Here is a 27,879-nt window from a genome sequence, read left to right as displayed (position 1 = left end):
TAAGGAGTTTTGGGCTAATTCTGGTATAAGTACGTCTCCAATATATTGAATAGAGATGGGGAGTTTTTTGTTTGTTGGGGGTTTTTTGCTTTAATTTTTTAATGCAAATTTTGCTCACTTTTTTCGAATAACCTTAAAGATGCTTGCAAAACAGGTTGCTAAAATGTAAAATAGAATTGGTAGATGTTTACAAAAAGTCACACAATTTTATTTAACTTTGGCAAAGTAATAAAAGGGTACATATGAGTCACAAACTTGACATTCTCATAAGAAATGACAAATACAGTGCAGAATGTTGCAGTTACATTAAATGCTTAGTTTTACTCAAGCAGAACAAAACAGGTAATTCAACAGAAAATATCACCAGTAAGTTTTTAAATGTGAAATGTACTTGTCCTTTGATAGTGAATTTAAAGCAGCAATGTAATTTTTGCTAAAATATTCTTTAGGAAAAAAAAGGATAATTTCGATAATTTTCTAAGGTTAGTATTTTTCAACTCAAAACCAATGACACATTTCATCTCCTAATTGTTTCTCTCTCACTAAGTTATTTTCTCTTCAGGAAATTCAGTCCTGTCCTGTGGTGTCCCCTAGTCCTTCTAGCCCTATTTAGTTGACAGGCACAAATGGTACAGTGTTTGTCAGAAGTAGGACAGGACTGTAAGCTTTTATTTCAAAGATAAAGCAATAAAATCTGATACTAAATTAATGTGCCCTTCTGATTCTAGTTTTGTGGGGAGTTTTATCAAGAGAAGTACTGTTTGTTTTGAAATTGCCCATGGTCCCTTTATCAAGATTTAATTCAATAAAATGTAATATAAAATGAAGGATGGCCCAGTATATAAATTTATTTCCAGTACACAAATTTATAGGAGCTGCACTTCAACATTCTATAGTAAAACAAAATGCCATCAGGGTATGTTCTACATACACTACTGCTTTAAATCCTGTGAGCTGCATTCCTTTCTTCAGCTGTTTATTTTCCCTTCTTACTGGAGAAAAGTCACGCTCACTTCTGGATAAAGTGTCATCCTTTAATGAACTAATATACTGATTAGTATTTGACAGTAGAAATGATAAAGTTAATACATAGTCTAGCCTAAAGGCTTTGCAAATGCATAGATTAAAACAGCAGGATTAAGAACAGCATTATAAAGTGTGGGTGTACTTTGAAAAGTGAGATCAGAGACTTCAGTGTTTGTTTTCCATGTTGACAGCATTTTAATTTTTTTTATAGATTAAACATAGGTGCCACTGTTTAAAATCACACTGGATTTCCCCCCAACTCACCAGCATGTATTCCATTTTGATGCTAAAAGCCAGATTTAACTTTTACGTACCTTTTTGTCTGCATCAGTTGCAAGTAAAGGAAGGCAACTGAGGATTAGGGTCAACAAACCAATGCCAAGGAAATTATATCTTTAGGAAATAATGAGTAAGATGTCAATGTTGTTTTTATCCCTGAAGTAAGCAGTTGAGAATGGTCAGGTTGATCAGCTCAGATGTGAACACTGTCATCTGAAATCACTTCCTGGAGTAGAACCACACTTTAGAGGTCAGTGTGTCACATATCAAAGCTGACCTTTTGTTATGCAGGATGCATGCAAAATCTGCTGGAATTGAGATCAATCAGCACAGTTATCAGCTGAAGATTAAATGAAAGTCACAACAGTAATTGCAAATTCCTCAGTTTTCTCCTATATTACAGGGTGTTGAATTTCATCCATGTGAGACTTATATCTTGGAGAACTAGTAGTGGATATTCCTTACGTGCAGCCCATAATACAGCTACTAAACCAGTGCTTATTCAGGGTGCTGATTCAGTCAATTAAAAAATTTAAAAGTACAAGCTTAAAAAAGAAATTCCCGACCACAGAAAAGGTAAACAAACAAATAAATAAATAACATTTTCACTGCACTGTTTCAGTGACTTGTAGACAGTTTCTGATGTTTTTAATAGGAATACAAGGACAATTTAGGCAGTGCAACCACCCAAAATGTTTGACTTCAGCATTACTTACACAGAATTCAGAGACAACTCCATCTTTTATCTCAAGAAGCAACCTGAAATAAAAACATCTTGCCCCCGCCCCCCGAAAGCAATATTCTGATTATTTTCCTACACATACTGAAGCTATCCTATGATGTTATACTTTTCAATAGGGTGACATTTTGAGGCACTGTCACAATTCCCCCGAAGATTTTTCCAGTATGTTGGGCCAATAAGGGATGTGAGCTAGGTCCTGTGTTACCCCACCCAAAATCCCAGCAACTGGACCCCAAAGGCCAAACAAAACCAGTGTTGAGTCGTGCTGTCTGCAAGCACCCTCACCTCAAACAGACTGATAATCTCTAGCAACTATTGATCTTGGCTACCCTTACTTCAGCTTGGCAAAGATGGAGTAAGGCAGACCAGAATCTGTCATCTGTGTTGGATGACTTGATTAAAAATCAAGGACTACATGAACCAAAGAGGCTGAAATTTAGGTCACCTGCTACTACTGCCTCATTAAAACATCAGAAGTCTGTCCCCTTTGTCAAAGGCCATTGTTAAACTTCTGAAACAAGCCTTGCAAAAAAGGACAGTCCAATCTAATATTTTTATTTGCAATTATCTTCTGTATTCTCCTGCTCCCTCTCACAGTAAAATATAAATACAAAATGTTCACACTTATTTCAATGGCAAATATTTTTTTCTTCTTTCCCACATTCTTTATGGTGTGTAAGGTGGTGGCTTTTCAAAAGGTGGGAAATAGGGTGGTGAGTAACGAGGTGGTGCATTAGAGGCCCACATATAGCTGGGAGATGGTGACAGGGACTGGGGGTCCTCGGAGAGGCCAGAAGGAGTGGAGGCTGGAAACACGCTGGAATGCTGCAGGGAGACAGCAAAGGCTGTAATGTAACCATTTCCTAATGGAAATTACTTTATCAAAACAATATTTCAGTACCAAACATATCAAAATTAACATTTCAAGGTTCACCTCAGCAAATCACATACATATAAATAACACTTCAGATAACTTGTTGCATTCAAGGTAAGAACAGCCTGTAAATAATGGTTTTGAAAAATGAGGCTCCTTAGATCCAAAACTGAAGACATTTAAAAAAAATTCTCATCACTCTTGTGTGCCTGCTGCATTTCACAAAGACTGGACAACTGAAAACTGATGAGTTCCTCTCAAATCTTGGGTGTCACACCAGCCAGTATCAACAATGAACAGGCTGCTTCAAAAACCACAGAACTGGGTCTGCCATTTTAGAGCTGTGTATAAAAGCCAGGTTTTGCAATGGCCCAGGCTTCCTTAGGAATTCTGGTGTGTTGTTTTTCTCCTGTGAAAAATGTGTGGAATGAGTGGGAAGCATTCTTGCACCAGAGGGAGTGCATCCTTTGGAAGGGATTTGAGAGGCACAGCTGGGCTTGGTCCATGTGCTATAGGATGGCAGGGTGAGAGGAGCCAGGGTGGTACAGTCACTGCTTGGAGTAGAGTAGGGCTCAAGGCAAGAGAGTCTCCACAGCCAGAGGCTCAGCTAATGCTCCCATACAGGCCCCAAGTTCCCTGGAAGATATGCAAGGCTCAGACTTGGAATTTCATGTTAAAGAGAGATTTGGCTATATTAAATTTAGATGACTTGAATTTATGCCCAGCTTTTGTGCTGCCTTGTAAGCCAACACCTGTGCTCACAGCAGTGAGACCCAGACACTTTGATCTGCTTGGCTGAGCTGTAAATGTTAGCAGAGCCCAGCAGTACTTCCAGTTACAAAGCAGGGAAACCACCCATGCTGAGCTCTCTGCAAGTACTGGGGCTGCCACACTGGCAAACTCTGGGTCAGAGAGTGCTTAGAGCTGCTGAGAAATGGAGAAAAGGACTTTGTAGCAGAGCTTGGTTTGGTGTGCACTGAAGCTGGCATTTTTGTAACTGCAGGAAGTTATATAGCACCAGTGACTGTCCCAGGTTTCATTAATTTCAAAAATGAGTCACAATCACATCCTATAAGTTCTGACATAAGTGTTCAATTATATCTAGGAGCCCTGATAACAGCATTGTCTAGTGGCACAAGCAGCAGACCCAGGAAGGCTTAGATTCATGTTACCTCTAATGTATGGCTCAGATGAGAGGCACGGTGGCTATCACAGAGCACACCTCTTTGTTGACGACCAAGATGTTAAACTCTTGTTAATAAAAAAAAGAAAAAAAAAATCTCCAGTCCTAGTGGTTATGTGATGTGTTAATTAACATCACCCCTGTGGTAACATCTGAAGACCTGAGAAGGAAATATCCTCATCTGCTTCAACAAGTGAAAGATGATGCTGACAGCAAGGTTCATGTGAAATTGCCATTTCCAATAGCACAGCTCCATAGCTCAAAGGGGAAGGGATACATTACAACAGAGGTGATGCTTGCAGGGACCCCTTTTAGGCCAGCTGAAGTGTGTGGAAAATAACCACAACAAAATGGCTTTTCAGGCATCACGTGTTTTCAGGAGCTCAAATAGCTTGTTTCCAAAAGCTCATCTATTTCTCTCAGACACAGTAGTTAGTCTAATAAAATCTAGCACCTGAACACCTGGCTTTGCTTCTTCTCAGAACACTGCAGTGCCAGAGGCAGTGCATATTTTTAATGTGATCTCTCCTAGTAAGTGATGGGGAGGCAGGCAAGCAGCAGGCCCTCCCTCTTGCCTTCAGTTCAAGCACACCTTTCAGGAAAACACTCCCTTAGTAAGAGAGAGAACTGCCAAGGACCAATGCATAGTAGGAAAAACTTGGTATTTTCTGCAGGAACAAGAAAATTAAACTGTGCAAATGACAAGACGACAGGCTCCCAGAGTCCTGCAGACTGGCTGGATTTAACCTTGCTGCTAAACAAGGAAACATCCTGTAATGTTACCCACCTGAAAGTCATAAGCAGAGTAGGGAGGCAGGTGAGGAGTGCTGTGGTAGTAGGAGTTGTAAGACGTCACTTGTGGCCTGGAGTAGTAGGTCACTGAAGGGTGTGCATTTTCAACAGTGCAGTTCAGTGTAGGGAGGGAAGGAGTCTATCAAAACAAAAAGAAGAGAGTATGAGGCTGCAAACCCAGTCACAGAAAGCTGACAGCTGAATGAAAGCAGAAACAATTTAAAGGAGCACTGTGTGTCTTTAGACCTCAACTCTGTTGAATTAGCAACTGGCAATCCGGTTCCCTCTCAGGCAACAGCTAAGTTCCAAGGTCATTTCATTGCACAGCCACTTATTTCAGATCACTTGTTTCAGATTCCATAGAACAAGCTGGCAGTAGCCCAGTGCACACCAGTACTCACACAAAACAGATTTACATCTTCACAAATAGGAGAAATTATTCATATACTTCCAAATTACTCCGTTATTTGGTGCATTCTGTGAATTGCTGTTCATTTCTATACATCTTTGTTTGCAGAGGTTTACAGGCTCTCTGTTGTGGATCAAATCTCAAAGGACTATGATGCACAGGTGGGAATGTGTCTCCTGGTTTATTTGGTAAGATATTGGTGAGTCTGAAAGAGTTCAGAATTCTGAAATAAAGTATCCTTAGTGCAGGGCTCAAGATTTCTTTGTAAGAAAAATACATAGCCAGGACAACAAATCTCTTTTCTGTGTGACTGTTTTTGTATTATTCCAAATGAGTCACAACCAACTGAAAAAACTCCAAATGTATCTGTTGAACATTCAGTTCTACCCATTCATTTGTGCCCTTTAGAACAAAAGCTGTATGGAAGGTAACAGGCAGCCTGGTTATTTCAAAGCTCACATTGTTAGAACAATATTTTTTTCATTATCTGAAGTTCGGTTTTGATCCCCAGTACACCCTCTCAGGTTCTGCACCATGAAGAAATTAGATGGAGAGTTTGGGCCTAACACAGCTGTTTAAAAAGTCTGTAAAGCTCAGACTGCTACTATAAAATCAACAATTAATGAGCAACCACCACACTTTTCATTGTAGAATGTAGGAGCTTATTTTTAATCATCCTGGTATTGCCAATGCCTCTCTGATGGTTCCTTTTGAAAATACAGTCTCCCAAATCTGTTAATATTTTCTAACTGTGCTCAGGTGGTGACAAGATCAGAAAAGTGAATAACTTCCACCTTTTCATTAATTCTTGCCCTTCTTTCCACTCTGATTGAAGTAATGCTTAGAACATTTGCATTGAAATACCAATAGTGTCCATGATTATTTTTAAAGGCAATTTGCCTGATTTGTTTTTTTTTTTAATGCACAGAGAAATTGATATCCTCTTACCATGTCTTTAAAGCCTCCAAGTATTGCGGCTGTAATGATCCCTAGGAACAGCCCAACTATGTTCAGAATTGTTGCTGACCAGAGCAAGTGGTAAAGATGGATGATGTCCTGGCAGCTGCTGACATCAATGTATTCATAGTAGCCTCCAGAAATCTCTACTCTGCTAGATTAGGAAAAAAACAACAGTGATGATAAAAAAATGCACCACATATATAAAACCTAAGCAGTACTGCTGGACAGTAAAATGCATTCTGCAACTCAATGATAACCTGGATCTTACTACCAGGGAGGGGGATAAAGCCACCTAGATCCCATGCTTGTGGCACCCATGATCTCCCTGCACAAAGTGCTTGCTCTGTTTGGAAACAAATGACTTGGTGTCTGAACGTGACAGTTGTTACTTTCATCCGAAATCTCCACAGAGGTCCTGGAAGATTACCAAGGATAAAGATTGGAATAACCCATGGAAATGAGAGTGTGCCCCCAGGAACAGAGCAGCTGGGTGGGAGGGGCAGAGGCCAGCACAGCTCCCACCTGTCTCGCAGGGCTCGGCCAGAGAGCAAATCCAGCTCTGAGCCCTCACAGCTCCTGCCTGGCTCAGCCACAGAGCAGATCCAGCTCTGTGCCACTCACAGCTCCTGCCTGGCCCAGCCACAGAGCAGATCCAGCTCTGAGCCCTCACAGCTCCTGCCTGGCCCAGCCACAGAGCAGATCCAGCTCTGAGCCCTCACAGCTCCTGCCTGGCCCAGCCACAGAGCAGATCCAGCTCTGTGCCCCTCACAGCTCCTGCCTGGCTCAGCCACAGAGCAGATCCAGCTCTGTGCCCCTCACAGCTCCTGCCTGGCTCAGCCACAGAGCAGATCCAGCTCTGAGCCCTCACAGCTCCTGCCTGGCTCAGCCACAGAGCAGATCCAGCTCTGAGCCCTCACAGCTCCTGCCTGGCTCAGCCACAGAGCAGATCCAGCTCTGTGCCCTCACAGCTCCTGCCTGGCTCAGCCACAGAGCAGATCCAGCTCTGTGCCCCTCACACTTCTGGCCTGGCTCAGCCACAGAGCAGATCCAGCTCTGAGCCCTCACAGCTCCAGCCTGGCTCAGCCACAGAGCAGATCCAGCTCTGTGCCCTCACAGTTCTGACCTGGCCCAGCCACAGAGCAAATCCAGCTCTGAGCCCTCACAGCTCCTGCCTGGCTCAGCCACAGAGCAGATCCAGCTCCTTGCCCCTCACAGCTCCTGCCTGGCTCAGCCACAGAGCAGATCCAGCTCTGAGCCCTCACAGCTCCAGCCTGGCTCAGCCACAGAGCAGATCCAGCTCTGTGCCCCTCACAGCTCCAGCCTGGCTCAGCCACAGAGCAGATCCAGCTCTGTGCCCCTCACACTTCTGGCCTGGCTCAGCCACAGAGCAGATCCAGCTCCTTGCCCCTCACAGCTCCTGCCTGGCTCAGCCACAGAGCAGATCCAGCTCCTTGCCCCTCACAGCTCCTGCCTGGCTCAGCCACAGAGCAGATCCAGCTCCTTGCCCCTCACAGCTCCTGCCTGGCTCAGCCACAGAGCAGATCCAGCTCTGAGCCCTCACAGCTCCTGCCTGGCTCAGCCACAGAGCAGATCCAGCTCTGAGCCCTCACAGTTCTGGCCTGGCCCAGCCACAGAGCAGATCCAGCTCTGAGCCCTCACAGCTCCTGCCTGGCTCAGCCACAGAGCAGATCCAGCTCCTTGCCCCTCACAGCTCCTGCCTGGCTCAGCCACAGAGCAGATCCAGCTCTGAGCCCTCACAGCTCCTGCCTGGCCCAGCCACAGAGCAGATCCAGCTCTGTGCCCTCACAGCTCCCTCCTGGGCTGGCTGGAACCCTGGCACCTCATCTTCCTGCTCGCACTCTGAACCTTTTCCACATGCAGAAAAGAGAGAGAAAAAACCCAGTCAAATCTGGTGAGGTCACTGTTTTGAAAAAGGAATAGCAACTCTTGCAATGTGGGGGCTGAAATCTTTTAATGGAATTCTTCAGGAATGATTTATCTCTTGACTGCCGGGTGGGGAACAGGCTGGCCCTCAGCACAGCTTACCAGATGTACAGTCCTACAGCAAATACCCCTGCAGGAAACATATTTATCAGAGACAAACAGAACCAAGAGCTTATGAGTGACTTATCTCCGAGCTCACACAGAGGGTTAGGCTCTAAGGACATGGGTGCTTTGAGAAATGGGGGAAGAACTGGCTCATATTTAAGCTAAAGAAGCAGGAGATCCAGGCTCAGCTCCTCAGCAGACTCCACAATGCCTGCAGGAAACTGCCCCCTCTCACAAGAGTCACCCTCCTTGCTGATTACTCAACTTCGACCTCTACCCTTTTTACTCTCACATTTCACTTTAGCAGGCCACTGCAAGGGGAGATGGGGATTTTGAGCAGAATCGAGGCAGAGCTTAACCACAGGTTACAATAACCTGTGTGCTGGCACGACCTGTGTGTAACCTGAGCTCTCACCGTGACCCTGGAACAATAAAACCAGTATGTGCTGTTTGCAAGTGCTCCTTCCTATGGAGATGTGTGAGCACAGATCTCTCAGTGAGGACATCTCGCGTTTTTCAGCATGTCCTTATCAGCGGGAAGGGACTTGCCCCATGCTGTCAAAGCCAGGGTTTCCAGTATCAGGAAGAATACAAGACTGCTGTCACATTTTCCATTATTTCCATCCTTTACATGTGCACTAATCAGTCTTGAGTGTCCATGCCTCTCATACTGAGATACCATCCAGCACCTCCCCAGTGCAGGATGCTTTTGTGGTACTAAGCAAGATTAAAATAGCAACAACTGATATATTTTATCAGAGAGGAGAAAATGGGTCAGGGGCAGGTCCCAGAACCACGACTGTGGAAAAAAAACCAAAATACCAACAAAAACAAAAGAAATACAGAAAAGTTTCAAGCTTTTCTATTCCAATCAGTTCTCTGTGTATCGCTCTCTTCAGCTAGTAAAAAGAGATTGTGTTCTGTAAACTGCTCAAGGAAAGCATGAGCTTCACTCCCCTCTCACACACACAAAGTCCTACAGGGACCTGGGATCACACTTCCCAGCACAGGGAACCACCCACCCTCTCCCAACAGCAGCTTTTGATCTTCCTCCACCAGTCAATGATTTAAGTGGAGGCCAGCCCAACTAAGTACTGTGAGAAATGCTAAGCCTGAAACAGCCCTAGGCAAGAGCCAGCAGTAAAAAAATCAATTTATAAATTCCTTGTTGACACACATTGGGCACTCCACAAGGTATAAGCAGTGCATGCTGTAAATTAAGCTGGTTTAGGCACAGTAGCCAGATCTCAGTGGTGTGATCACTCTGCTGTGGCTCTTGACTGGTACCACCTTCTGACTTATTGCACAGTGCTGGTTCACCTTCCAACCATGTGTGACCATGAAAGACTGGGCAGGGGGGACACTGGTTTAGGAAAGCACAGATGCACCAGCCTGTTAACTCTCCTCCCTGTTAGCAGGGTGGGGAATGGAATGGTGGCAAGATGAAGAAAACAGCGTCCCAGTTTTTCTAGATCTTCAATATTCTCAAAGGAAAAAAAACAAACCAGTGCCAACAGAGAAGGAAGGTGTTAAGCAACACTCAATAGGCGGAAAACCTGAAGAGGACACCAAGCACTAAAGTCATGGAAACTCCTGTGGTCTTCATTTTTCCAGCTGGGCTGGCCCAGAGCATGCTCACCCATAGCTGAGAGGGCCTTGGTGTATTTTACACCCACCTTTACTTGGTTAGCTTTTGTCTGGGACTCCTCCTTGCTAACAAACTCAGCTTAAGGTCCCTTCTCACAACCATCATTAACTGATACTATCCTGCAAATGAGCTGCAAGCTATTGCAATCGAGCATGACGACTGCTGCCCTTCCCATGGCCAGGAGTGGCAGTTTTGGCTTACTTCCCACAGTTGTACAGGTCACAGCAGAAGCAGGTGTTGGTTTTTATTTTCGGTGTGCAGGGGGCACGGCGCTGTGGGTGACAGACCGCCTGTGTGAATACAGAAAAAAATACATAAAGCACAGTGACACATTCCCCAAACACAGTTTCTGCTGCTGTTTGGCCTGCTCTACATGTAGATTTCTCAGTGATCTCCACATTAGCCTCGGGCAGATTTTTCTTTCCTTATCTTGCTCCCACAAAGTTCTCCGTTACTGGAGCCGAGATGCACCAGACTAGAGCAGAGAGATTTCCTTTTGCTGTAGGAAACTCTCAGACAAGCACGTGCCTGCAGAGGAAGGAGGTTTTGCAATTCTTACAAGCAGCCAGGGCATTGCTAACTAAGGCACCTCACCACAGGGCAAGGCAGAGCAGAGAGCTGTCAATAGCATGGCCCAAATAGAGAGCAAGATTCCCACAGTGGTGCAGAACTGACCAACGTGGCTAATTGTCTGTGCCTGTGGGTCATAACACCCGAATTCACATGGACAATCTTCAGCCTAGCATGTAACTTTGCACCCTCAAGCAGGCCTTCTAATTTGGTATACAGTAGTTATTCAAAATTACCTGTGGACTTGTGAGGAAAGCTCTGAGAGACAATCAGTGCTCAGCAAAGGCAAACAAAGACGTCCATACACAGTATCAGTACGTGGCAGGATCCACATACTGAAGCCAACAGGCTTCTCTTTGGAGAAGACAACAGGAGAGGTGCAGAGGCTGGTACTTGTTGCTCATATCCACAGAAATTACTGCTGTCTGAAATCTCAACTCATCACCCAGCTCTTACAATGAATGCACAGCTGAAGATCTAGAGAAACTGGTGAATTTTCCTATCCTACATCCCCTTCTCTACATTTGCTCCTTCACTATTGAGGCAGAACATGGAGGAACCCACCTCTGAGTGCTCCCAGCATCCTGCTCCCACTCCAGGCCCAGCCTCCCACCCCCTCCCCACTTTGCAGACCTCCAGAGACACTGGCTGGCAGCAGGTTCCTCCACCTGCACCAAGAAGCTGGTCCCTTAACAGGACACAGCAGAACCTGCTCTCACCTCTGGTGGGGTTGCACTCTTGGAGTAGTACTGACATCGCCCTGCGTACAGCGGCCTCAGATCCTGCCAGAGAAAAAGCACCAGGCTTAGTCCTGCAGCAAAACCAAAATCACACAAAGGCTCTGGGGAAAGGGACCAGGCTTTAGAGAGACCCTGATCTCACCCCAGCACCTCAGGACAGCAATGGCTCTGCAGCCCCCACCCCAGCACCCTGAACCCTGGTCCTTGAGGGCATGAAATTGTTACAGTCAGCATGGGAGGTGCTGTCTCTTAATCTGGGCTCTTTGGGCGATCGTGGCCATCCTGAACTGAAAGACTGATTCCTCATCCTGCAAAACACATCCCAGGCCTGCCTGACCTATTTCTGAGGGCTCTTCTTGCTGAATCATAGCAATTTTTCATTAATTGTTGGCAAATTTGTCCTTCCTGTGCTCTTCGGTGTCTTGTGGGAAAGCTCTGGAGGTTAATCAACACTGCAGCCTGCAAATATGCATTAATGCCTTCCCCCGGGGCAGCTTGACCTCCAAGGTAAAACCTCAGTGAAAGCACGGCCAGATGTGTATCCACATCAGCAAGCCCTTCCCAAGAGCAGCCAGACTGGCTCTCCAGGTGCCTGATCCAAAGCTCAGGGTGGCAGGGCAGTGGCAGCAGCTGGCAACAGGAAGAATGCTTTGTGCTGGCGTGGCAGGAGCATGTCTCCAGCAAGGTGGTAACATTTTTGAACTGTCAGGTGGTAAAGTGAGACCAAAAGCCCATCTGTTCATCAAGAGGCAGAAACCAAAGCCTTTGTCATCACAACTGCTCAGCTCTGGTTACCTCAGACACGAAGCCACCCCCAGAGCCAGCTGGGAGAAATTGCCAGCTCATACCACAACCCAACCCATGAGGTCACACCCTTGCAAAGGGGGTCAGAGATGGCCCAGACCTGCTGGTTCCATCCAGACAGATGGACACTCACCACACAATTGAGTGGAGCTGCCATATGCTCTGGCAGCAAATCCTGACATCCAGCCACCTTTCCACCACTGGAATACTCAGGGGCAGGAAAGAGGAGCCAGCTTCACAAGGAGCATAACTAGCCAGCTGACACAGGCAGTTTCCATTTCATGAATAATTCTGGTCCGAAATTCCTTTCCTTTCTGATACAAATAAACTCCAAATCTGTCTTTTCAATCCCTTTTTGCCAAAAATTTCAAAAACAGTCATCAAACTGCAGAGCTGAAGGACAAAAAACTGTTTGCAGTTATAAATTCCAATCAAAAAGCTGAAATGGAATTGTGTCTTTATTTCTATACTAATAATTAAAGCTCCTGTGCATCCCACTGTACTAGTGATTGGTCATGACAGCAGTAACTCATAATTTTTTTAAGTCACCAAATGGAAACTGAGAACATACTGCAAATGTTTCCTGTTTATACTGTAATGCTTCAGTGAGCTTCCTATCAAATTGCTTCATTCTACTATAGCATCCAGTGATTCACCCTGCATTAAGAACTAGCTCTGCCTACATTTAAAACAAAATAGATGCAATTGCTCACATTTTGTCCCTTGGCCATAGTTGTAATTCACATTACGTCTCAAGTGTTCTAATACTCAGTAAAAACATAATCCAAAGAACCCCAAAGCAAAACTCTAAGATCTTAGTGCTTTCAGCTAATTTAAAAATATTTTTAAAAAAAGATAAAATTTTTCTAAAGCTTGTGATTTAAAGCAGCATTCAGCACATGATATATATTTACAGGGTTTGATGCAACCTGATACAGGATTGCAGACACCATCACTTGTTTTCTTAGAGTAAAAGCATTGCAGGACCTGTGTTTTCCTGGAAGCACTTACTATGTGTCTGGCAGCAAAGACACCGTCTACTATGGCACAGCAGAATGCAGCGATGACACCAAAGCTGATGAAGACGATCGATGCAACCAGCTGAGGGAGGAAAACAAAACAAACTATCATCTGCCTCTCCACAACCAAGTGATTAGTGCCCTCTCCACGAAGATTTGTAAAGCACAGCCAATTAGCCCCCAAGCAAATCAATGACCCAGATGTTTGCCCGGACTGCACAGACAGGTCTGGCTGGAGGCAGTGCGATGTGCCTCTGCTCTGGCAGAGTGGCAGGAGCAGGAGAATGGTGCCAGACTGGCTCTCTGGGGACTTGATAGAGTAATGCAGGTTTTTCCATGACTCCAATAGGCCAAACTTGGGCTGAGAATACACCTCCTCTTCTGGCTTCTGCTGTCTTTAACTCTCCCCTGGAGAGACAGGAGAGAATTTCTTCTCTCCTCACCCCAGAGCGCAGCAGGGAGCTGCTCCTGTGAACACTTACTGAGCTGTGAGGATGCAGGATACTGCAGTGTGTGAGCCTTTCTGCTGGAACTGCACCTTCAGGGAACAACACCTGGATGCAGGCACGAGCACAAAGCCATGAGAGCAGAAGGCAGGTGACCAGCCAATGCCATTGGTGCTGCACACCCTCACAGCAGCCTGGTGGGCTCCTCGGTGCCAGGCTGTGGCAAGCACAGTCCATCCAGCCTCCCACTGGAGAGCTGCAAGGAGAGAGACTTTACCTGCAGCTTGAGAAGGCCAGTCAGGCACTAATTCTTTTCCACTGGCCCCATCCTGCCCATTCTTAAAATTAGGGTGAAAGCATTCAGCAGGTAAACCAGAAATAATCTCCAATCCAGGGATGAGAAACAGTATCTATTCCTACTATGCCACTTCAAACACTATCCCTGCCAAAGAGCCAGTGCTCAGCTGGGGGAGCCGTGCACCAGTGCTGACACAGCCCCTCTCACACCTGAACTCAGCTCAGCTGCTGCCAGTGGGCTCCTGACCAGTTGCTCACACAGAGCTCCCAACACTGATCCCAGGCCCCTCTGCCAGAGCACACTGGGGACATCAGCAGGGCTGCAGAGGGAGGGCAAGCACAGCATTCACAGAGACAATGAGGCTCAGAAAACAGCTTTCAATATTACTTCATATATTTTGAAATGCATTATTTCAATATATTTACAGTATTTCAGTGGGAATGGGAATGGGAAGAATGAGAAGCTCCCTGGTGATTTTCCAACTCTAATGACCACAACCTTCAAGTGTCAGTTGCTGATAGCTGCTAAAAACTGTTTCTCCACAAGGTGACTCTGGTCGTGGGGGAGCTGTAAACAATAGTAAAAATCTCTACAGCCCAAATACAAAGCTAACAATTAGCCTGGCCAGCACTGACAGATCAAGTCCTCTGACTTGGGGATGTTTGTTTTGAAGATCCAGGTACTAAGTTTGCTTGAAAACCTTGGCTCCTGCCAACTGCATGCACAAGGCTCCAGTTCTCAGAAAGACAAGCCAATCCCCTGGACAAATACAATCCAGAAATGTCTGGGTCAGTGAGTCAGAGGTCTCTGAATTCTTCAGAGAGAAATCAGAGTGCAGGGATTGAATTAAAGCCTGTGGATGGAATGAAGTATATTAAGCCACTCATACATAAGGTAGAGGTGTAAGTTTAAGTTTTAGGATAAGTAAGTAAGTAAGTCAGTAAGTTTTAGCATGAGCTCTAATGTTTTTAATAAGTAAAAGGTTTAGATACCAAAGTAGAAGTGTGATTCTAGTGAAGATTGAAAAACATACTAATGTTTTCAGTGGAGGCTCCAGGACCATAGTCATAGACAGTGCTTAGACATAATACAGCTACAGTAAGAATATTGCTTACATTTTTCAGATAGAACAAGGCAGGTTGTATGCATAGTCTATATGTAACCTAGCATGTTAAGAAACTAGAATTCTACTAGGTTAAGGAGTGGCGGTCCAAGTTGGTGTCTTACCTCGTTGAGAAGACTCTATATAAGAGTACATACTGGGGAGGGTTGGTGCTTTTTGCCATCACCTTTTCTGCTTTTCCTGCCATTGCTTTTCTTTTTGCTTTTGCTCGCCGTCATCAGTCAACACATAAGAAGAAGATAGGAGCTGCCACAGCAACATCAGCTTGACAAGGGCAGCTTCTACTTCTGCTTGGGACTTTATACCAAAACATAGCATGGACTTTGATGTCTGTGACTGTGCCTTTTGAGACTGATGTGCTTCTGCAATAAATAACCTTTTAGCAACTATTACCTGCTTTGCTCATTTAAGATAACCCAATGAAGCTGGTGCCCAGAGCACCGGAGGCCTTAACCTCATAGAAGGATCCTATGTGTGTTTTTAAAGTACCTGAGGATTTTCAGGTTAACCACACTGCTGTTATCTACATCTCCATAACTGAAAACAGACCTTGTTCCAGTAACTTCCATGTAGCAACCAGACCATCTTGAACAATGACTGGAGATACCAGAGGGCTCATCTGGGTTGGTGGAGATGGCCCCCATACAATTCCATACTTAAAAATGAGAGAAAACAAAATGGTTTCCTAGATGAGGCAAGTATTCAAGGCATAGACATTAGACCTGCAGCAGCAGAGAGAGCAGGCTGTGAAAGATCCCAGTGACCATGTCATGACCACAACAAGCTGTTACTGAAATATTAGATGCTGTGCCACAAAGTACTTGCAGATGGCAGCAGGTGACAAATTTTCCAGGACCAGATCCTACACTGACCCTGTTTCTGTCAGCTGTAAACTGCATTTCGCCCCAGTCAGCCCCACCCTTTGCATGCCCGGATCCCAACTCACATTATCCATTACAAAGTCACACTGTGTCACTACCAAACTGGTGAAACCACACAAGGGGAGAAAGTCCAGTCTTGGTGGAAGACATAAGGTTTATGGCTTAGGTTATTTTGTAGCAAGTTTAGTTTTTCTCAGTACTTTACTCAGTACACACATGAAAGAGGATATTCGCCCTGAATAGCAAGAGCCTTAGAGATGGGAAGTGAGCCAAACACTAAATATATACAATTAGGGAATTTGTTGGTCATCTCTGCTCGTAGATAGGAGCTGCTCATATGGTGGTTTAAAAGAAATACAAAGTTAATGACACTTTCATAACAGACCTACCAAGAAATAAGTATCTGACACTCACTTTATTTACATAGTTTTCTCCCTCTCAGATGTAGAAAGAAAAGTCTGAAAACCAAATACTGAAGATTTATTATAGTGAAAAAGATCAAACAGCAAATAGAAACATGCAAATTTAAAGGAATGAAAAGGAGGTGTCTTTACAAACAAACTGTGGGCCTGATGGTAAATAAGGCCAGATAAGGAGAGGTGAAAGAAGCAACAGGGGAAACCATAAATTTCATAGGAATTCCACTAATTGACACAGACTGTTACTCACTCGAGACTGTGCTAAATCTCTGGATTTAGAGAAAAACACCAGAGACACAAGGAAAAAGAAAAACAGGGAGGGTATATATTAGAAAGGGGTATTAGGTGTTTTGGGAAGTCTGTACCTCTCAAGTACGTCAGCCAATGAGGAAAGAGAGGAAAATATGGCCAGGAAATTAGGATGAAAAAGATGCTGTGTCCCCTAAAAATTTTGAAAGACCCCAGAGGAAATGCCCCATGACTTCTTCCTTTATTCAAGTAAAGTTCCAGGACTCCTCTGTCTCCTTTTTGGATATAAACCTCTAGTGTTTGCGGATTAATTTTCAAAACCACAGTTTTCAACTTGCCAACAAGATTTTTGACTTGGGGTTGATAATACCATTACTGCAGCAAGCAGAAGTCCCTCTCTAGAGCTATGTGATATTATTGATTGATCTTCACTCAAGCAGCTCCAGATGAAGTCAGCTACACCAATAAGCATTCAGTCAACAAAAGACAAACTGGGTTTGGTTAGTGCAGGAGTGTCCTGGGCTGTGGTTCCCTTTAGGTGATGGTACAGCCCCACATGGCCTGTGAATGTGGTGGTTCTTATTTTCCATAAAGGCGTGTAAACTGCTGACTCCTCACTTGGAAGGTGCTGAGTGGGCAGTGGGGTGTGTGCCAGAGCTGCCTGTGGTGCAGCTGGCCCTCCCTGTGGCCACAAACACTCTCCCTTCCTTTCTACAGGCATGGCATGGAAGTCAGCAGGCTTGGGTGGGAACAGAGAGGTCTGTTCCTGTCAGCAGTCTGGGGGAAGTGAGAAGGGCTCCTTCCACAAGTGCAGGTTAGCTCTCCCCATCAGCCACACTGGCTCACTCCACTCCTCACACTTGCCAGTCACCTTGTGGACAGAACCATGCACAAGAACACAGCTGCACAAGTTACTTTTGGCTTTTTCTGCCTTCAGGTGCACAACAAGCTAGACCAAGGCTGCCTTTTAGCAGATTAGGACACAGGGGAAGTTCAGAGAAGTTGAAAAAAATAAATCCTCCATGGCCAGTGGTATCATAGAAACATGCAATGGACAAAGCTGCCACTATAAGTGCTCCTGGGTAAGGAGGACATGTGACTAAAGCACAGGGACCATAAGTGACAGCTCCTGCCTGTCCTCTCTGCAATCAGTGGAGACATGCTCGCTGCCAGCAGTGATGCAATCCCTGCAAAGCTGGGTCATGAATGCTTTTTAGGACACAAAATGATAGAGAGGCGAAACGAATAAGCACAGGCTACCCAGGGCTCTTCAGAATAATCAAATCAGAGCCACACTGTCACTTGTGAGCACTCCTGTGAGGAGTCCAGGACTGGCACAACACCATCATTGCTCAACCAGACACTGACATGCTGCTAATACATGACAAGCAAGAGGCTGAAACCCTGCTAGGACAGAAAGAACAGGGATATGTTGCTCTTGCAGAGCCAGGGTGAAAACAACGAAAAATATCCACTGGGAAACTCACCTCCCCTGCACCCTGTTTGACTGTGGGAAAGGCAAATGTCATCTGCAGGGTCTGCCTCACCCTCTCCTCCTGCTCTGGAGGGAGCATGCTACTTGAAAAGCAAAGGCAGCACAAAGGCAGACTTTGGATTTGGACAGGCAGGAATTTCTCCCATCTGCCTTTGCAGAACCTGCCTTAGCCTTGGTCAGCAGCACTCACTGCTAATCTGATTACTGAGCCCTTCCATCCCTGCCAAAGCAGGCAGCAGCCCAGCAGGACAGGCTGCAGGGCCAGCACAACCTCCCTTGGCCCTCTGCAGCCTCACAGGAGCAAGGCTGGAGGGATTTCACTGCCAGAGCTTGGGGCAACCACAGGGGAGGGGGATTGCAGCTGCTCTCCTGATTGAGGCAGGAGGCAGAATGCCCACAGGGTGCTGCTCCTAGGCTGCCAGAAACCATCTCCAGTTCTCAAGAGGTATGCAACACTGTCCTGGAAGAGTTAGGAAAACCTAAAATACTACTCTTTACATGCAGTATTTGAATTACTATCATTTTTTTAGATAAGTTTTTATAAATAACTTACCATTTGTCTTTTGTTTTCTATCAAGTTTGATCCGATTATTCCAAGAAACGACCCAAAACCAAGCTGAAAAACAATGCATTGTTAGCATTTAGATCAGGATTATACCCAACATATTTTACAAGCAGACAGAACACAATTAATCCAGAAGCAGCAAAAGAACATTCTGCTGATGTGTGAGCACTCTTCCTTCAGCAAGAAATCAGTGGAGTCTCTCACTAGCAGGAACTATCAGGTGTATTCCACATGACACTAAAAGCGTGCATAGAAACCAAAAGGATGAGTTCTGAATTCCATCCCCCCCAGTAATGCTGAGAAATGGCTGGTGGATGAGGATATGCACTGCTGTCTTGGAACAACCCTACAAACACTCAGGAGCCTCCAGATGCAAACCTAGCAGGACCAATGCACTACAACCTCCAGGACTAGGTGACCTTCCTCAGCATGTGAGCAATCACCTCAGTTTTCAACTCAGAGAGTTCCTCAATGTGAAGCATGAAATAAGGCAGATTTATACTTTGGAAGATTTAGCAGTTTTCTGGCTTCTCTTACTCCTCCCTCATTTCCAGGGGTGAGAATGCATTAACCAGGATGTTCTATTGGAAGAGCTCACACTGGCCCAAAAGAATAAGATACTGCAGCAAAAGCATCTTTTCTTGCTGCTGTAACTGACAACACTTATTTCAGCTCAGTGAAGTCAGCCAGGAGAGAAATTCCCCACCTTCTTTCTCCATAGCCTTAAGCTACACTAAGAAGTTTCTAAGACAGAGCACACCTCAGCCAGGACAGATACAGAGACTTCAAGCAGGAACCATGGTCTAAGAAGGGAGATGCAAAAATAGTATTGTGTCACACTGAGAAAGGTCTTTGGTTGGTGGAGAGCATATTCAATCCCACTTCCATGGGTTGGCAAAACGAGAAATGCTGGAAAAGCCCTACAGCTGGATCTGTCATATTAAGGAAGTGCAAATCCAGACAGCAGACCAGGGGCCAGTGAAGATCCATGTGAGAATGTCCAATAATTGGCCAACTCTCCAGCAAGAAAAACAAGGCAGGAGACCAGCTGTAGTGATTCAAAAATGAGTCAACTATCCTGGAATCAATACTTTTAGATCCAGGAATAGAAAACAAAGGTTTAATGAATCCAATACTAACAGGTAGAGGCATGTGCAGAGATTAGCAGACACAAATGTGATGTAAACTTGGTCTTCAATCTTCCCTTGCTTTGCTGAAACCCAGCAACCTTTGGTGCAGTGCTGCAGTCAGGGAGGGCAGCAGGGATTAAAGTGGAGCAGCTGATCAGGCTGCTGCTTCTCCACTGCCTGGCTTGCACTCCGAGCTTGTGCAGACCACTGGCCCCACATCAGGCACACAGTGCCGTGGTGGGAAGCACAGCAACAAAGCCAGGGTCTGCTCACCACTGGGGTGGCAAAAAAGCAGGGCAGAGACCTAGGGCACTGCTGAACTGCCCCACACTGACCTGCCAGTGCTTCTGGGCTTAGTATTCAGCTTAGGAAATCAACACCCCCACCTTCCTAAAGTAACAGGAATTTCTAGTTCAAGTCCAAGCAAAAAAATCTGGGAGATCCAAGCACTAACAGTGATGTGGATCCAGGCATAATTTTCCGTCTGAGGACATTTAGCAGAAGGAATTTGTGTGGCAGCACACACCTAAGGCAAATGCTCAAGAACAATGCTTTTTGTCCTTTGAGCTTTAAGAGAAATATTCACATGGTGTTTCAGAGCAGCCACAACCCAAAAGGTGAACTGCTTTAGATAATTTAAGATAATTCAAAAAGAAGAAATTAGAGCAAGTCTGTACATCCAGCAGGTGAAGACCAAATAAATTGGTGGATTCTCATTAACAGGAATTCTCATTGCACTAATAGAAAAACTACTCATTCTTCTATGGATGGGACAAAGATCTTAGTAATGCTCCTCAGTTACATCATTTATTTGCTGGTGGATGATTCCCTGTCTGAAAGGAGGACAGGACACAAAGTGAATGTGCTTTTCCAGAGTAAAGCCTCAAGCCAACATCCTTGGCAAGGAACTGTTACAGAAGAGGTTTGCCAGTGAAAATTTAAGAAAGGTCAGTCATTTACACAGATTCTGGCAGCTGTTATAACTTGTTATAACAAGTATCTCACAGTCTCACTTCCATAGGACTCCTTGTCTTCTGCACCTGAGCATTACTCTTGTCTGCAGAACATCACTGCTGTACTCTGGGCTTCCCTGTCCCAGGTCCTCCAGTCATAGGTGGGGGAGGACATTTCCCACACAGACACAGCTAAGCTATTCACTGATGTAGTTGTGAAGGTGTGGGTGGTCATGGAGGAGGGTAAAGGCACCCTGGATACAGGATGTCACTGAACCCTCTGCTTCAGCTTCTCCAGTTTTATCAATGAGGAACTGAGCTGCTAGGAACAAAAAAAAAACAAACTTCAAACCCTCAAAAAACCCAACCAAACAAAATCCTACTGATGTGTGGAAGGTCTCCAGTGCCCGGTTCTAGAAGTCCTTCCTTGGAAGCAGAGGCCTGGGAAGATAATCCCCTGCATTGACGCAAACATCTTTACTTGCTTCCTCCTTGCACAAGAGGTGCTTGCCCAAGAAACACAAGTTGAAGGAGGAAAGAAGGGTGATTTAGGCATGGCAGCAATGAGACATCTGATGTCTGAGTTCAAGAAGAATTTGAACAATGCCCTCAAGCACATGGTGTGATTCTTTGGGTTGTCTTGGTGCTGGACTTGATGATTCTGATGGGTGTCTTCCAACTCAGAATATCCATGACTTTGTGATTCTGTGTTCCATAGGGTGATTCCAGCTATGGACCTGGTCCACACACAGAGAAATCACACAGCATACAAAGAGACTTCTGGCTCTATCTGCTTGAGGACAACTCACTAAATAGTCCTTGACAGAGCCAGCCCTTTTTCCCCAGTAAAGAGAGAAATCCCAGCCTGTTATGAAACATCAGCTATTTTAAGCACTTTCTGAAGCATCCAGCAGCACAATGAAATGTTTTGGTGTGCAGTGAGACAGGTGAGGTCATCACACATTTCCACAGAGCAGATTAATGAATCTAGATGGGGAATTTGATGACAAACACAAATTGCCAGGGTGCCTCTGAATACAGTAACTAACGCCCTTCCCAAGTCCAGGAATTCATTAATTCCTTGAGTAGACTAAGCCTTAAAAAAGCATAAGTGATGCTGACGTTGCAGACCATAAATAGCTCGGGAGATGTCAAGGGGATGTGAGCAGCAGACTCTGCCCATTTGCATCAGCCTGCAGGACCTGCTCTGAAGCACCAGGCTCAACTCAGGCACAGTGCAGAGTAAGTGTGCAGAGTCTGGTAGCCAGTGTGTCACCTTTCTCAACACCTTCCCTCTATACTTCTCTTTAAAAAAGATCAGGCCTAAATGCAGGAGATACTGGGACAAGCCAGAAAACCTAAACCAAAGGTAATCTGTAACAACTTTCCACACTGTAAAGGGGCTGTAAAGGGGCTTGCTTCAGTCGTAGAACTTGGGCACAGAAAACTATAAAGCTCCCTGAGATTAGCAATGCATGGCAAATAAATCAAACAGCAATAAGACAAGAACAAGTCTCTACCTGGTTATCTGGAATGGTTTCAAGCCTCCATATTCAAGGCTCCAAATCAAATGTGCAGCATCCACAGCTATTACACCAGGAGCCTCTAGCTGGGGCTACTGGCTGCATTCAATCTACTGAGACACATAATTTGATTGCAGCTCAGTGCTTTTTTTTCAGCATGTCTTAGACATGCACAGGAACAGAGCAGGACTTGCTTTCCAGCTCGTGTTAGACCTCTGCTCATGCCAGGAGGGTTGTGACATACTTGCCCCTCATGCTTCTGTAAGAAAGTACACATCTAATGGCAGGAAGGCTGGACACCAGTGGTCTTCTCTAAATTAAGCCATTTGAAGCTACAAGATTGTTCTTTCCCATTTTCAGCTGCTGATAACAAAAAAGAAGAAATGGATGCGCTCATGGCTTTGAGGTACAGGCTCCCCTGGCAAGCTGCCACAGCTCCTCATCCAGGGACTCCAATTTGTTAAACACTTCTGAAAGTATGACCACAAGTTCATGTTACCAGTATTTCAAGACCTGGTCTCTCAACTGCTCTTGGCAGTAAGGTCCTTCTTTGCCTTACTTCTGCCTGGGCTTAGTGTGATCTACGTAAACAAAGTTCTAAAGTTGCTTCGACTGACATAAAATCTATTTTTCTGTCTCACCACTAACTCAAAAACAGATTATTACCTAAGCTCAGAGGAAGCTGCCACTTGGATGGGATTTTTGCATGGGAATGTGCAGCAGGTGCAAAATAATAATAAAACAAATAAATTAAATGGTAATGAAGTAGCTGAGCAAAATATTCAAGACAAGATCACCCTTTATAACATTTTCAGCATTTCAAGGGACTTTGTAGGCAATAAGTTTTCTAGACCTACCTAGGAGTTCTATACTTACAATAACCCCTGGGTAATAACCTCCAACAGTCACATTTTGGGTTCTTGTTGTAGCAGCTAGGCCCACCGTTAGAATTAATACTGACACAATGAGGAGAGTCACAGTTACGTAGAGGGAATTTCTTTTTCTTCTATTGAACGACCCTAAAAACACACACACACAACAGAATTTGCTGATTCCATCTGGGGAGAGTCACAGCACCACAAGTTTCTCATCCCACTGCCAACCACACCATGGTGAATTTCCCTTCTTCTGACTTGAGAATATTTTTGGGTTTGGCTGTCACTTTTCACCTTCACTAACATTGCTCTGACACAGATGAAGAGAGCCTTAAGAACTGCAACTCTGCAAAGCTCATTTAGATACACTGGAGTCTCCCAGCCCCTCTGGCCTGGTGCAATTGAGCTAATGAGAAGCATTCACATTAGAATATTTATATATTTTCTGATCTTTCACATTTATATACTTTATGATCTGTCTACTTACATCAAGCTAAATAACCCTACTGCATGCTTCTTGTTTTGAGAGGGGAAATTTGACTGTAATCATAAGGCATCCACAGTTTTCCATGCAAATGAGACATCACCAGTAACAGCCACTTCTCCTCTGCTTTCAGCAAGGACCAGGTATTTTTAGATGCTTGAATAATGAATTTGTGGATTAGTAAAACTCATCTACAGCTGGCTGATGATGAGGGTTTTTTTTTCTCTTCTACATTTATAGATCTCCCAAAAAAGCATAAACATAAAAGAGTGATTCCACCAGCCAAGAGGAAAGCTGGCTGTGACACTACACTCAGCAACATCTTTAGGGGTGTGTTTGGTCTGCATGTGCTTTGCCATCTTTGCATCACTTTGAGAAACAATTCTTTTGAACATATTTCATACATTATGTAGATACAACCCAGACACCTGCAAGAATGGCTGGAAGGGTGATGGACTGTAGGGGTCCCTGCCTCACTCCCTGTGGGCTGCTGGAGCCCCCCTGAATCCCATTCCCGCAGCCTGGGGCTCTCCAACAGGCCCTGGGAGCAGGTGAGGGTATTCCCACCTCAAAGACTCCCAGCACTTCTCTGGGTGTTTCAGAGAAGATCAGGAATGTGTCCCAAGGGCCCGGAGCAGCTTTTACCATTTCTGAGTGCATTCCCTAAAGCCAAACACCTTGGGAATCCCCACTTGTTCAGGAGCTCCCTGGCAGCCTGTGCACAGCGAGACAAAACACCTGCAGAAAGTCCCTGATGGAAGACTTGGTCAAGCCAAGCACAACCTTCTCGTCCAAATTCTCCAGGAACAGGAGCACATCAGGCTGCTGGGCAGCTTTTTGTCTCAAAGATGCACACCCCAGGTGCCCACAGCCCTTCTGCAGGGTCTGTGTATTTATGCCCAGCAGATAAAGAGATCCTTTCACCCCAAATTACACTGATGCAGCCATACCAACCCACATACGGCTGCTACAAGTGATCTCCCTTCCTCCACATGGACAGCTCTCCACAGGGAAAAGCACAGCAGCTCCCCACCTGCTCCAGCCTGACCCAGAGCTGTGCTGCAGGGCTGCATCATTTCACCCACAGCAACCAGATGAGCTTGAAATCACACACCAGGGCTAAACTTGGGGCTTAAAAGCCCAACAGATGGAGAGCACAAAATCACAGAAGGGTAAGGTTGGAAAAGACCACTGGAGGTCACCTAATCCAACCTCCCTGCCCTGCATGAAAGGCAAGAGAGGTTTATTAAAAAAAAGTACCATTCTTTCTGACTGATCTGGGAGGAAAGCTCTCCACCCACAAACCTTCTGCTCATGTTCCAGAGCAGAGGTCTGACTGCACCACTGGGATGTCACTGGTCTTAAGAGCAAGGAGCCTGATAACTGGTTAGTCCTTAGCTGGAACAAACAGATAGCTGCTAATTTCAAACAAACAAAAAAAAAAAAAATTGCTAGAGAACCCCAAGATATAGGCTGGACTTTTAATCAATGATCCTTAGTCTTTCAAGCCATGTTTTACAGGCTGGAGACAAAGGTACGTGACTGTTTGCTGCAGGTCACATTTGGGGTTATTCTCCTAAATCTGCCAAATAAGTTAATCATATAAAATCTAGGCTTCTAATTAATTAAAAAATCATTAAGAGATGAATCCATTCTGTATTTACTGCCTCACAAATACTATCACTGCCACACTTCAGTTTCAGTGTAACCAATTAAATGCAAGTACCCCATAAATTTCTTTAAAAATCTGTAACAATGGGACCAGAACTGGAGAAAATTTGCTATTATATAGATTAGTTATGAAAGGCAAGAAAGGATGAATCCATCTTGCTTCTGTAGAATTATCAAACTTCTGATTACTGCTATGGTTTGGCTGGCAAATGAGCAGAGGGTAAATTAGCCCAGCCAGGTGTTCCTTACACAGCTCCCAGTGAGCACAGCTGGGCTCTGGGCGTGCAGATGTTTGCAGGGCATGGCTGGGTGGGTGCTGTGGGCACACGAGCACTGCATTTACACACCCAAAACAGTGCTCCTGCACTGCCATCACAGATGCTGCAAAAAAGTTACCATGAAAATCACTCTAAAAGAAATACCTTGAAACACCATTTATAGATGCTGTATTTGTTTCAGCACCATCATGCTTTTCACTCTTAATTTCTATGTGGTTTCCCAGCTTAGGACTGGCATACACCAACACTCAGCAGAGAACAGAAACATAAGGTTTGAACTGGAAAATTCCTCAAAGCTTTTCAATATTCCTCATAAGATTAAAAAAAAAAAAAAAAAAAGTATTTTAAAAGCTTTTATTTCAAGTTCTGAAAAAACCAGCCATAATCATCTGACCTGATACTGAAGAGACATGTGAAACTGAGAAGATAATGTGACTACTCCACTTTAGCTCTGTATTGGAATGCTAATTACATTTTTCCTTCTCTGATGATACCTTGCTATGCATGTAGAGGGAAAGTGGTTTTTTATTTCTGTAAGGATGCCTGCAGCCTGCAGCTGCTTCAGCATACATGGACTCATACTCAGTATCTCTCTAATAGCTGCTGAAGGGCTGCTCTGACAAAATCCTCTTCCTTAACATTAATTTCTGCTGAAAGTGTTCCCCATCAGATCATTTTCCTCTGTGCTCCTTGAGCTTCTACGCACAGAAGCTGAGCTATGGCAGCTTTTCTATCTCTGCTTTTAAGAGATAGCAATAGCCTTATCTCTGTGATTTATCCCAAAGAGATACCCCAAAACTTGCAGGGCTTACCCCAACATAAGTAGACAAGGTGATTCAAAACATTGTGCTTAACTCTGCTAGGGAGCTGTAAACAAATTAATGCTGTCCATAGCCTGGCTACTGCTTTTGCTAAAATGGCACTCCAAACGGACCCTGGTTTTAGAATGATCATTTTTAAGCATCAGTAAAATCCTCTTGTTATATTTGCCCTATAAGCCACTCTAAAGACGAGGCTGTAGAAGGTTTTCCCAGATTACTTCAAAAGTTTGCAATAATGCATATCTTTGAACTGCCCTTGATTCATTTTTATTTTTTTCCACGATTATTAGAAGAAAATGGACAAGATGGCACAGAAACACAACCGACTTCTCCATCTTGTTCTTTGGGGGAAAAGCCAGAAGCGAACAATAAGCACAGAGCAGCTCAAGGAAGAAGCCAGCTCTAACTTTTGCCCCGGGAGAACCGGGGGCAAACGGCACCGAGCCTCCCTCTTCCCAGCCCCTCTCCTTTCGTCCCATTTTTCCGCTAGAAACGCGTCACGGCGGGAGCGGTGACCGGCGGCTCGGAGCGCGGGCCCGGCAGCGCAGGGACGGGGCTCGGGGCTGCCGCCCGGCCGGGCCGGGGAAGGGACGGGACACCGCGACAGCCCCGGGGGTGGCGGCCCCACGGGGGCTGCGGAGGGCAGCGGAGGGCAGCGGAGGGCAGCGGCCGCTCCGCCCCGCCCCGCTCCGAGCGATGCTGCGGGGCCGCACCGCCTCCGCCGGGATGGCCCAGCGCGGGGTCCCGGGGGCGGCGGGGACACACGGCCGAACCGGGGCGGGCGGGGGAACGGCGGGGGCGGCCCGGCCAGCGCAGCCCCGGCGGAGTCCCCGGGGACCCAGCGCCCCGCACGGCCCCGCGGCCAACCCCCGGTCCGGCGGGATCCCCCCCGGTCCGGCACTCACCCACGGAGTCGGGCAGGGCCACGCCGGCCGGGCGCTGCTGAGTCAGGGCCTGCCGCATGCTGCCGGCGCTCCGCAGCCGCCGGGCCACGGGCGGCTCAGCCCCGGACCGGCACCGGCACCGGAACCGGCCCCGCCGCGCCTGCGCCGCGCTCCGCCCCGCCCGCCCCGGCTCCGGGAGCGGCACCTGCCCGGGGCACCGCTGCAAACAGCGCTCAGCCTTTCGCAAGGGGCTTGGGGAGGGAGGGACGGAGCTCCTGCCCCGCCTCTGGGAGATGTCGGCGCACTCACCGGCAGCTCGGCCGGAGGGGTTCCCCACCGCTCTCCCCACCTTTCTCCATCCCTTTGCCTTCAGCAGCTCCCTCCCTCCTCCAGTCCAGCTGCTCCAGGACATTCTGTCCTTCTCCGAAATCTCCCTGGCACCCCTCTGTTGCCCCGTTCTCCCATCTCGCTCCTCCCTGAGGGACAGTCCCGGGCAGCCGCCCCGACACGGCCACTAGCCCAGTGTTTCATTTCTCTGAGATCTCCGCTCCGGTGGCAATGCCTGTTGCTGCCTGTGCCCCATTCCATGGAGACAACAATCATCTGCAATCTCCGTGTCCACGGCCAAGGAGCAAGGACAGGCCCTCAGCCTCTGTTTTCCACATCCTATCTTCAAAATGGGGATAAAA

General features: G+C 46.0%; 1 protein-coding gene across 2 annotated transcripts; it reads right to left on the bottom strand.

Moving 5' to 3' along the window:
• Nucleotides 1-180: 180 nt before the first annotated feature.
• Nucleotides 181-27,368, bottom strand: TMEM255A (transmembrane protein 255A). 2 transcript variants are annotated; one of them, XM_056491466.1, is made up of 9 exons: nucleotides 27,212-27,368; nucleotides 23,054-23,196; nucleotides 18,560-18,622; nucleotides 13,088-13,177; nucleotides 11,252-11,314; nucleotides 10,164-10,252; nucleotides 6,254-6,413; nucleotides 4,892-5,035; nucleotides 181-2,872 (listed from the first exon to the last, which is right to left on the bottom strand). In XM_056491466.1, exons 1-9 carry the CDS (start codon nucleotides 27,267-27,269, stop codon nucleotides 2,714-2,716), a joined length of 969 nt encoding a protein of 322 aa, XP_056347441.1. In that variant the 5' UTR covers nucleotides 27,270-27,368; the 3' UTR covers nucleotides 181-2,713. The 2 variants fall into 2 exon arrangements, with proteins under 2 accessions (XP_056347441.1, XP_056347440.1); XM_056491465.1 differs by having other exon boundaries at nucleotides 6,254-6,416; nucleotides 27,212-27,367.
• Nucleotides 27,369-27,879: the final 511 nt, after the last annotated feature.

Source organism: Oenanthe melanoleuca, chromosome 4A (genome assembly GCF_029582105.1).
Source record: "Oenanthe melanoleuca isolate GR-GAL-2019-014 chromosome 4A, OMel1.0, whole genome shotgun sequence".
In the NCBI taxonomy this organism is placed as follows: domain Eukaryota; kingdom Metazoa; phylum Chordata; class Aves; order Passeriformes; family Muscicapidae; genus Oenanthe; species Oenanthe melanoleuca.
Note: the sequence above shows the minus strand (reverse complement) of the source record. Positions and strands in the feature narration are given on the sequence as shown.